The sequence below is a fragment of the Cervus canadensis genome, unplaced genomic scaffold, assembly GCF_019320065.1.
Source record: "Cervus canadensis isolate Bull #8, Minnesota unplaced genomic scaffold, ASM1932006v1 Scaffold_077, whole genome shotgun sequence".
Classification (NCBI taxonomy): domain Eukaryota; kingdom Metazoa; phylum Chordata; class Mammalia; order Artiodactyla; family Cervidae; genus Cervus; species Cervus canadensis.
Window position 1 is genome coordinate 36,527 of NW_025091459.1, and position 12,456 is coordinate 48,982.

General features: G+C 34.4%; 1 protein-coding gene across 1 annotated transcript in view; it reads left to right on the forward strand.

Annotated features, from left to right (window-relative positions):
• Window positions 1–9,862, forward strand: part of LOC122436513 (neurobeachin-like protein 1) — a 32,961-nt gene extending 23,099 nt beyond the window's left edge. Inside the window, exons 6-8 of the mRNA XM_043460290.1 lie at window positions 2,508–2,593; window positions 5,164–5,470; window positions 6,998–9,862. Coding sequence (XP_043316225.1) covers window positions 2,508–2,593; window positions 5,164–5,470; window positions 6,998–7,140 — 536 coding nt within the window. The 3' untranslated portion in view covers window positions 7,141–9,862. The remainder of the gene's footprint in view (window positions 1–2,507; window positions 2,594–5,163; window positions 5,471–6,997) is intronic.
• Window positions 9,863–12,456: the final 2,594 nt, after the last annotated feature.

Here is a 12,456-nt window from a genome sequence, read left to right on the forward strand (position 1 = left end):
CTTTTTCATTTAATATTTTTGCATTCATTGATGATACTTGCAGTTATTTCATTCAGGGTTGCAATATTGTGCTCTTCAAATTCCATTCTTATACTTCCATATGTTGTTAAATTCTGTAAAAATAATTTTCCCTCATCAATTGGAGATAAACTACAATTATTCCTAAAAAGGCTGCATAAAGTACTTAAATCTTTCTCTTTTACTTTTTTCAAAATGAGTTCAGAGAATACTTAAGTGGGGCAGATGTTTTATTTCTCCCTTTTTTATGTATCATTGTGGACTCAGTCTTTTATTTACTCGGTATTTTAGAATCAGTTATAGGTTTTTTTTTTTAATACTTATTTATATATTTTTGGGTGCTCCAGGTCTTAGTTGCAGTATGTGGGATCTTTGACTTTTGTTGCACATCCAGGATCTTAGTTGTGCCATGTGAAATCTAGTTCCTGACCCCAGATTTGAACCCTGGGCCACCTGCATTGGGAATGCAGTCTTAGTTATAGGACCACCAAGGAAGTCCCTCAGTTGTAGTTTTTGATGGTAAAATTATTCTAAACTTGATCACTGAGAGTATTTTCTCCTAGAATGTTTATCTTTTCATTTGAGTCTTTTAAAACATAGAAATTTTAAATCTGGATGGAATCTAATTTATAAAATTTTTCTTATGATCTGTGGTTTTTGTGTCTTCCCAAAGAAATCTTGCTAATTACCTCAAGGTCATGAAGATTTACTCTTATGTTTTCTTCTATTAGGTCAGTTCCCTGTTTTAAGTCAGTATTTTGTATCTAGCCTAAAGGTTTCTCATTATTGTTCCAGCAATATTTGTTGAAAAAGCTGTTGTTTCTTCTGTTGAATTACCTTGGCACGTTTGTCAGAAATTGGTTGGCTGTAAAACGTGGGTTGACTTCTGGCTTTTTGTTCTGCGTGTCTGCCTTTATGCTGTTCCCACACTGTACTGATTATTGTGAATTGATACCAAGTCTTGAAGTCATTAAAACCTCCAACTTTATTCTTCTTTCTCAAGTTGTTTTTGCTATTCTGGCTCCTTTGCATTTTAATATATGTTTTAGAATCCACTTTTCAGTATTGTTACAAAAAAGCTTGCTGGGATTTTGATTGGGATTGTATTGAATCTCTGGGACCATTTGAGGAGAATTGCCACTTTAAGAATATTTAGACTTCCAACTCATGAGTCTGATGTATCTTATCAATTATTTGTATGTTACTTATTTTTTCAGTCAATTTTACATAGTTTTCGGCATGTAGATTGTGCACATATTTTGTTAATTTATCCCAAAATATCTGTCTCAAGTACTTGTAGATGTAAAGTCTATGAGAAACTTAAAACTCATGGCCAGACTTTTCGTATAAAAGCCTGTAATTTTTCATGTACTCTTTTCTTTTTCTTCTATCTGTGTGTTCTTCTTCTTTTTCTTTTTTCTTTTCCTTTTTTTTTTTTTCATGTCTCTTTCTATCTATGGTAATATTCTTTGCCTTGCCTTGATAATATTTCTTGCCTATTTTGTCAGATACTAGTATATTGCTGACACTCCAACAATCTTATGATTAGAATTTACATAGTGTATCTTTTTTTACATCCTCCTTCTGTGTTTCCTGGCTGAATAGAACTCTGTCATCTGTGTGAAATCTGACAATTTGGTTTACAACTTCTTGTAGGTTTTTGCCTGTCTGGTGGGATTTCATGGTTTAAATTAGGATTGGTACTTGGACTCAAAATGAGCCCTTTGCATATTTCTGGTTTGCTTTCTCTGTATAGCTTCTTCCATTCTAGTACTGCTCTATGAATTCCAGTTGCCTAGGCCTCCCCAAATTTGTACTCTGTCTCCTATCTCAGGAAATAGCCATGTTCTTTTAGGGTTCCCCCTTTCTGTACATTTGTTCAGATAATGTCTATAAATCAGAAACTGAGGTGATCCTTGAGTTCACTTTCAATTTCTAGAACCAAAAAAATCTCTAAAACCTATTTTGTCAAATTTTCTAGTTATTTATAGCAGGAAACCTTGTATAGTGTAATTATTCCAACATAGCTGAGATGTCTTAATGTTTTAAATTTATCAATACCTTTTAACTCAAAATTGTTTCTTTTTGGAATGGTTCTTGTGTCTAAAATTGGAAATCATTCTCGTGTTATAATCTTGTCTTTGTGTATAGTGATGTGTGTGAAAGGATATTTATTACTGGATTGTTAACAGTATCAAAAGAAAGTGAAAAAGCATAAATGTTATCAGTAGAGAACTAGTTAAGTAAATTAAGGTATGTTATTGTAGTGGAATGCTCTCTGGTCCTAAAAATGAATAAGGCAGATGTGTATGTTAAGATTGATGGTTTCTCTTTTTTTTTTCCTATGAAAAATGCATATTAACCTTGCTTTTTAATAAATTTCAGCCTTTCACAAATAATTTTTAATATTTCCATTCAGACATTCCTTAGAAATCAATCATACTGTGAAAAAGAAATCTTATGTAGTTCTTTGTGTATTGTATTCACAGAGTGTTTTCAAGAAAGTGAACATCTCAAGGAGAGTCTTAAGTGTTGCTTATTGCATCTCTTTGGAGCCATAGTAGCTGGTGGGCAGGTGAGGAACATGTTGAAAGTTAATCTGTAAAATGACAGTAAAGAGTACAGTTTGCCATGGATTATTTAATGAAGTCTTTGTCTTTTTGCAATTTATTGAACAAATATTTTTCTGAAGTTAAATCTCGTTTAAAACTAACTTACTTAGTTTTAGCATTAACTATAAAATTACTGCATAAATAGTTAAATTTAACAGTTTTTGGTATTTGAAGTTCTTAGTTGTATTGACTTTCATCTTCCAGTTGTTACTTTAGAATATAGAGGATAGTCATCTCTAATAGTTCATTTGATGAAATCAGACTTTCATTTCCTAGGACATATGAATTTAGTCACCTTTCTGTATACTTATAATTATTAAGTGCATATAGACATGGTTTATATGCATTTTTTCAACTCAACTGTTTTTTAAATTATTTACAATAAAGAAGTTCGAGTAATGTTTATTTTTTTCAGTTGAATGTCTTAACAGCTGTGGTAAACTTTGAGTCTACCTGCTAGTTGAAAACAGGATTATAGTTCAGAAGAAACATTCTACTTGTTTTATTTAACCACAAAATTTAGATCAGAGGTTTCTGACACATTTTGTACCACATACCCTTTTGGCAGTCTGATATAGCCCCTTGTCAGAATGTTTTCACATGCCTGAAAGAAAATACACACCATCACAAAGGAAACTATACTGAAATGCAGTTACTAAAATATTAATAAAACAAGTCTGTTACGTAGTAATGGGCTTCTTTATAACATAGCAAATTAAAAAAATACAGCAGCAAGTCTAGTGACTAATGTAATTTCGAAGAAGAGATGAGCATAAATGATGTTTAAAGACACTGTAACTGTAATACATGAAAATGTATATGATTTCTACTGATGACAGAATCGTGGGTATTGCTAATAATACTGCTTGGGTTTCCTAGTGGGTCGCCTTGCCCTCCCGTCTTCACTCTCATAGAAGACAGAGAGTCTCCGTTGTGAGAGGAATGGCGACCAGAATCTTATTTTTCACTTTATTTGCTTTGTCACTTTGCTTTATTAGCTAATATCTGTCTTTTGCTTCAGTTCCTCCCCATTTCCATCATTTCTCCACTACTAAGAATTAGTAAGTGTATAGGAACAAAATTGGAAATGACATTCTTTATGACTAATGGAGAAGCTGGTAGGAGCCCATACCATTTTTGAACAAATCCAGACTTGTTAATGCCTCCGCATAACTGAACCCTAAGAGACTTCCAGCAATTAAAACTCACATGGAAATCAAATGGATATTTAAAGGCCAGTTTATTATTTTAAATACTGAAAATAACTCAAAATCCTATAATTGGGTCATAGCTGTAGTTACAACTATACTGAAATCATAAGACTGTTGAACATAGCCTCAGTACAAGGGTATTTAGATAAATTGAGGATCTAAAAGACATAATAATACCTTTATCGTAAAGAGTCGAAGACTTAAAGTCCAGTGATCGGCCTCCCTTTCCTCAGCATCATGCTGGCTTCCTGCTAGCACATTTATGCTGTTTCATGCTATGTTAAGAGCAAGGGCTCTGGAGCCAGACTGAATCCTGCGTCATTTCTAACTAGTTGTATGACCTTGGGTAAACTATGTGTGTTTTAGTTTCTTTATTTATAATGTGGAAATAATAACACACAAGGACCAAATGACTCATTGTATATGTAAATTACTCAACAAAGTGCCTGTGATTGTAAGCACGAAGTATATCATGGGTGTATCAGGTTTATAACTCCTTAAAAGTGAAAGTGAAAGTCGTTCAGTCCTGTCCCGACTCTTTGCCACCCCATGGACTGTAGCCCCCCAGGCTCCTCTGTCCATGGGGATTCTCCTGGCAAGGATACTGGAGTGGGTTGCCATGCCCTATAGCAATAAGTAGTAAAGTTCTAACAGCTTAAATTAGAAGCTTACCTTTATCTCTCATTAAAAAAAAAAAAAAACAGTAAGCAGTCCAGAGTGAATTTGGTGGCTTTAGGGTCTTCAGGGACTTGGGTTCCTTTTGAATGTCACTTTGTTATCCTTTCTGTTACGTCTTGTTCTACAAAATAGCTTCTGGAGTTCTGGCCATTGTGTCTGCGCTTTAGACACAAAGATGGGGGGTTAGTGAAGGAGACCAATGGCAGGTGCCAATTATCTTTGAAGGAGATACTGAAAAGCTGACAGCATCTCATTTGCAAAACTCCACCAGATAGCTGCACAGTTGCAAAAGGTGAAAAGGCCAGGAGCCAAGGATCCTTCCCTCTTTTATTTGTAAAGTGATATCCTCTTCCTGGTCTACTGGCTTGTATTCTTGACCAAAGACTACCCCTAGCTATGAGGGAGGGTGATGAGTAAGTTTTCTGTATGAGCAGATTACTCTCTGAATAAAATTAGAATTCTATTAGTAGTGAAGAAAAGACTTAATATGTGTAAAACACCAGCAGTGTCTGTCAGAGTATCCATGTAAAATTTTTTTAATGTAAAGAAAAAACTGTGGATTTATTAAATTCTCTTTGTTTTTGCAAATGTATAGCACTTTAGTTAGGTTTGCATTTCACTTTTTTTTGTCTCTCATGTTTCAGAAGAATGCTTTGCAAGCAATTTCTCCAGCCACCATGGAAGTTCTTATGAGAGTTTTGGCTGACTGTGATTCTTGGGAGGACGGAAATCCTGAAGAAGTGGGTAGGAAGGTAGAACTTACTCTGAAGTGCCTTACGGAAGTGGTGCATATCCTTCTCACTAGCAGCTCTGATCAGCGTCAGGTGGAAACCAGCACTATTCTGGAGAACTATTTTAAATTGCTAAATTCAGATCATTCAGCTTTACCTAACCAAAGGAGGTCCAGACAGTGGGAAAACCGGTTCATAGCTCTTCAGATCAGAATGCTGAGTGAGTATTAGATGATGTTTATTGTGTTCAGTTTTCTTGGAATCTAGTTGTTTTACATTTCTAGTCTCCATTTTCATTTAGAATTCATGGCCATTGTATAGAAAATAGTGAATGTTTAATTCAGATTTGGGGTGACTGTTTATAGATTTTGACTTTAAAATAATGTGGAATTTATTGTCTTTCATGTATTTGCTTTAGCAGTGACAAAATTGAGATTTTATATTCTCTTTTGAAAGTTGTAATCTTCTCAAAGAAAATCAACTGTGATTTTGAAATTTTAGGAAAACTAAATTTTCAGGAAGTGCCATTTGTAACTTTCTAACCTAAAGCAAAGGGTCATATGCAATCAGTTTTGTATGTGCTTCTCTAACATCTCTGTAGCGATTGCTTCACCGGGGCCTTCCTCTCCCGAGTTTCTGGCTTCTTGTTTGGATGCCTCAGATCCTCGGGTGTGCGCGTCTTGCTTTTCTTTCTCTTTCTGTGTGTTTGTTGTTTTGTGTCCCTCTGTGCTGCTGCTCTCTCCCCCTCCTTCCCTCCCTCACACACTTCCTTCCCCTCTCCCTCTCTCTGCTCCCTGCAAACTCCTTAACCAAGATCTGCGGTTTCTTTTTGTATTCTTATTAGATGATCAGGTATACTAATATTATTAACTGAGAGTTCCTTTTTATAGAAATAAAATATTTTCATTATAGCTAAACTAGAAAATTCAGAGACGTTAAAAGAAAAAAGTTTTTATATGCTGCCATCTGATATAGCCAACACAAATGGTTTGTTGTAGACCTCTAGAGACTTTAAAAATTGTTTGTGTGGGTATGCGTGTGGTGTCCAATTTAAAAAATTCTGGACATCAAATTCTTGGTGAAACTTAATGATTCTTTACAACAGTGTTTTGTATATAGATTCACCTTATATAGTTCCTATTCTGTGTTATAAAATGTCATGTTTTAAAATTATAAATTTGAAGTTTATAAGGAAATTTGAGTCTTTATTGAATGGACTTCTTTTTTGTTATGAACTTTCATATTACCTATGTCAAATGCCCCTTGATTTCCAAGTGAGGACATCGTTTTAGTAGGAAATAGGACCAAAGCATCATCACAAATAGATTAATTACCCAGCTCTCATTTTCATGATGGCTATATGTTAATTTTATGCTATATAAATGAAACTGTGTTGCCAAATATAATCAGGTGTTGCTTATTCATAGCAAGTTGGGAACCACAGTTTGTTATACTTAAGTTATAATGGAAGAACACCTAAGTAAACCTCTGAAAAATATTTATAACTCATATATGCAAAAATAAATATTTTTGATAATAAAGTATAAAAATGTTCACTTTTCTTATCAAGAAATAAGTGAGTGAGTGAGAGTGAAAGTTGCTCAGTCGTGTCCTACTCTTTGTAATTCTCTAGGCCAGAATATTTGTCAGCTGAAATGCCTAAGTTAAATATACAGCTAGAGTGAATATTTCTGTGATCCCAAATATCCCACTTTATTAATGGACAATTTTGTTTTTATTTTCCTAGATACCATCACGGCCATGTTAGACTGCACAGATAGACCTGTTCTTCAGGCTATTTTTCTTAACAGTAACTGCTTTGAACATCTCATACGACTGCTACAGAACTGCAAGGTATTTTTCTGTTATTACTATTATTATTGTCTTTGATTTTAAGAAGCTATTATTTTGTTTATGTTTTGATTTTTATCTTGAGCATATTATAACCATAGCTAAATTTTTTATTGTGGTAAATACACATAACATAAAATTTACCATCTTAATCATTTTTAAGTATATCATTCAGTGGTATTAAATACATTCTCATTGATGTTGCAACCATTACCACCATCCATTCCCCATAACTTTTCATCTTGTAAAACTGAAATTCTGTATCCATTCAACAATTTCACATTCTCCTGTCCTTTCAGCCCCTGGCAACTACTATAGTTTCTGTCTCTATAATTTTAACTACTCTAAGTACCTCATATAGGTGGAATTATACAGTGTTAGTTTTTTATGACTGGCTTATTTCATTCAGCATAATACCTCAAGATTCATCCATGTTGTAGCATATTGCATAATTTCCTTTCCTTCTAAGACTAAATAGTAACTTACTGCATGGATATATATGTATATGCCACATTTTGTTTATTCAGTTGTCTGTTGATGGACTCTCGTGTTGATCTTACCTTTTGGCTATCGTGGATAATGTTGCTGTGAGCATGAGTATCACACACCTCTCTTCCAGATCCTACTTTAAATTCTTCTCGGCGTATGTTCAGAGTGGGCTTGCTAGATCCTATAGTAATTAAATTTTTGATTTGTTGAGGAACTGCCTTACTGTTTTCCACAGTGGCAGCACCCTTTTACATTCCGGTCAGCAATGCATAAGAATTCCAGTTTCTCCCATGTTCTCATCTACATCTGTTTCTCCTTCCTCCTCCTCACTCTCTTTCTTTTCTTCTTCCTCCTCTTCCTCCCCTTTATTTTTGGTAATAGCCATCCTAATGGGTGTGAGGTGGTAACTCATTGTAGTCTGATTTGCTTTTCTCTAATGATTAGTGATACTGAGCATCTTTTCATGTGCTTATTGGCCATTTATATTGTCTTTAGAAAAATGTGAGGTTCTCGGTGCATTTCTTAGTTTTGTTTTTTTTTTTTTTTAGCTTTTTGTTGTTTTAAAATCTTTTTTTGTTATGCAGTATTAAAATTTGATATGAGCATTTGATAGCATATGTTTCTGTACTTTTCATTTAAGATTATTTCATTAGCATTTTCATGTGTTATGATTTTAATATTTATATTAAGTGAATATATAACTTACTTAAATATTCCCCATTAGTTAAGTATAGTACTAGTTAAGTATAGTATTAGTTAAGTATAGTACTAGTTAAGTATAGTACTAGTTAAGTATATAGATACTTAGCTTGTTTCCAGTTTTGTTTGCTATTACATAACTCTTTAAAGTTTCATGGAAGAATTCTATTTCTAGTACAACTGTTAGATCAAAGGGCATACATTTTTTAAAGCAGGGAGCACTGTGTAGAAACAACTTATAAGTGGAAAATATAGAAAAGTAGAAAAACAAGAGTACTATTAGGGTTCTTGATGTATACCTCCAATTTGCTTATTTTTAAAACTTTTACTAATTTATACTTGTAGCAGATTTGCATATGAGTACATAATAACTAACATCTCTGATTATTATATATTCCCATAAATATCACGATGCCACCAGAAACCTTTTAGAGAGCTTCTTGAAAACCCTTTGAAAATAAAACTACTTCAGAGAGCTTTTACTTTCTATTTGAGGTGTTCCTTTCATGAATTCCCTGATGAAAAATACTAGGGGTTCATTCTGATTTTGTGAGAATATTCCAGAATAAAAATTTTAACATCAGCTCCTTGAATTTTTCCACACAGTTAGGAGAGTATCTTTGAAAGCATTATGTCACTATGTTGCTTAACTTACAGTAAAACTATAAAGAATAGCATAAAATAGTAAACAATATATTGATAAAATAAGAATGAATACTAATGAAGTTAACACAAGTACCAAATTACCACTGAAGCATCAAAATTTCTCTGTTCAAACAGCTTTTAAAAATCATTCTTGGGGAAGAAATCCTAGGGAGATGAAAGCAACATAAGACAAATGTTTGTAAAACCTTCTCTGTGTTGTAAAAATGCATTGTGGCTTTATGAACTATAATGACCACTTCAGGGATAGACAAGATCTCACATGTGTAGAGAAACTGTCAATCACATACTATAGAAGGATGAATCACTAGGATAAGATAATTTCTACTAAAATTTTTAGTATGCATTTATGCAGTATGTGAAACTAAGGTATAATTTTTAAAAATCCCTGTCATATCATGGTCAACAGTACCTTTTTTTAAAAATACAAAACTGTTTGACATAGCTGTCATGACAACAAGCTGATATTTACTCTTCCTACTACGTTAGAAGTCAAAGTTTCTTATAATTTAGATCTTGAAATTTGCTGATGGTCATAATCTTTTAAAATTTAATTATTTGATGGGCTTTCCTGGTGGCTCAGTGATGAAGAACCCTCTTGCAAGTGCAAGAGACACTGGTATGACCCCTGATCTGAGAAGATACCACGTGCCGCAGGGCAGCTAAGCCCATGCGCCACACCGTTGGGCCTGTGAGTTGCAGCTATCGAAGCCCACAGGCCCTAGAGTCCGTGCTCCATAACGAGAGAAGCCACTGCAGTGAAAAACCCACACATTGCAACTATAGAGTAGCCTCTGCTCTCCACAGCTAGAGGAAAAGCCCGTGCAGCAATGAAGACCCAGCACAGCCAAAATAAAAAAAGTAAACAAATAAAATGTGATTATTTTATGCCATTTGGGCTTCCCTGATAGCTCAGTTGATAAAGACTCTGCCTGCAGTGCAGGAGACCCCGGTTCGATTCCTGGGTTGGGAAGATCCACTGGAGAAGGGATAGGCTCAGGTCAGTTCAGTCGTGTCTGACTTTTTCGACCCTGTGGAATGCAGCACGCCAGGCTTCCCTGTCCGTCACCAACTCCTGGAGTGTGCTCAAATTTTGGCTACCCACTCCAGTATTCTTGGGCTTCCCTTGTGGCTCAGCTCGTAAAGGATCCACCTGCAATGTGAGAGACCTGGGTTCAATCCCTGGGTTGGGAAGATTCCCTGGAGAAGGGAAAGGCTACCCACTCCAGTATTCTGGCCTAGAGAATTCCATGAATAGTTCATGGGGTCACAAAAAGTTGGACACTACTGACTGACTTTCACTTTGACTTTGATGCCATTTATCACGCATTTTGCTTTTGAGAAGAAACCCATTTTGGAGAGGTAAGCTAGGTTTTGGGACCTGAGCCTTTTATCCCGGCAGTATTCTTTATTTGTGGAATATTCTAGTCAGAATCCTTGTAGATTCCTCACTAAACATTAGAGTCATTAAGTTTTTGTTTTTTTTATTTTGTAAAAAGTAAATGGTTCAGCCATAGATTTACACGTATTCCCCATCCCGATCCCCCCTCCCACCTCCCTCTCCACCCGATTCCTCTGGGTCTTCCCAGTGCACCAGGCCCAAGCACTTGTCTCATGCATCCCACCTGGGCTGATGATCTGTTTCACCATAGATAGTATAGATGCTGTTCTTTTGAAACATCCCACCCTCACCTTCTCCCACAGAGTTCAAAAGTCTGTTCTGTATTTCTGTGTCTCTTTTTCTGTTTTGCATATAGGGTTATCGTTACCATCTTTCTAAATTCCATATATATGTGTTAGTATGCTGTAATGTTCTTTATCAATGTATGACAAAACCCACTGAAATGTTTTGAAGTAATTAGCCTCCAACTAATAAAAAAAAAAAAAAAACTTAAAAAAAAAAAAAAAAGTAAATGGTTCATAGCTTCATTGAGTTACCCAAGCCCCTTCACCATGATAAGGCTATGATCCATGATGTATTGGGATATAGCCAATTGACAGTGTTGTGATAGTTTAAGGTGAAGAGCAAAAGGACTCAGCCATACATATACATGTATCCATTCTCCCCTAAATTCCGCTGCCATCCAGGCTGCCTCATTACAGTGGGCAAGGTTCAATGCGCTCTATAGTAGGTCCTTGTTGGTTATCCATTTTAAATATAGCAGGGTATACATGTCCATCCCCAAAGGACTCATTAAGTTTTAAGAACAAAGGAGAACCTTGGAAATAAACTGTCCCAACTCTCTTATTATACAAATAAGGAAATATGTCCTAAGAGATTAACTGACCAGCCCAGGGTTAATGCTAATATATGATGGAGGTAGGATTTCTTACAAAGGTATTCTGACCCTAAGCTCATTGTTACATGTGGTTTTTTAACTGTATTATTGGTACTTAAAGTCACTGTTTAGTCAGTAGAAGAATGTTTTCTGTGCATTAGGTATAAGAGAATTACAGGTTTTATTTACTGTATATACAAACATTTGGTGGAGATAGGTGATATAATTTATGAATGTATAAAAATGTTTGACATCTTGTGAAAACTTAAGTTCCTAAATGTGTTATAGGATGCTAGAGATGTCTGATTGGTTTCTGTTTAAATTGTTTTTTTTTAATAAGGAATGAATCACTTATTCTTTTATATAATAATACAGAATCAAGACAATTGTCATTTAAATTCCACTTGAAGCATTGTCAACTAAAGTTTAAAGTATCATAAACTATTCATGAATTACATGGAAATCTTTAGGCTTTCTGCTGCAGTTTCTATACTTTCGTTTTGCTCTTCTTGCATGACATTCACCAGCCAGTTTAAATACACATTAATTTCCTTGAATATGTGTGTAAAAACTTCTGAGTTTCATCATACTATAACATATTTTAAATATAGTTCCAAGGAATCATATATTTAACTTTTATGATAGGTATGATGAATTTTTTTTTTTGATGATGAACTTTAAATATTTAAGGATTATTTTGTTTTACTATATTGAATTTTGAAAGGGGGTATATGAGTTAATGAAAAATTTTTTAAAGCTGTCCACAAATATGTAATGGTAAAGAAAATAACGGCAAATTTCTAGCAGCAAAGAGAAGGATTCAAAACCATTATGTTGACTTTAGTACTTTGCTAGTTGAAATCATTTTTTAAAAAATATATATATATATAAAGTTTCACTTGAGTACTTAAGGTTCTGGAAAGCTTTTGATGTTGTGGCCTTGCTCATCTAATTTGTTTTCTTTACTTTTTTCTCTTTCTTCTTCACATCTACTCTTTAATATCAACTACTGTAGAAATTCATCATCATGACAGTTTTAGTAGAAATGAGAATTTAGAAGAGGAACAACGAAAGAATACTTTATGGAAAAGAGTGTTAGGAGTGAGTAGACAGATCGTAAAGTTGAAAGCCTGACTTTGGGAAGCACACCTCTGGACACACATTGCCATAGTGACTTTTGACATTTAACAAGTTTCTTTTTATTTTTAAAATATAGATTTTTATT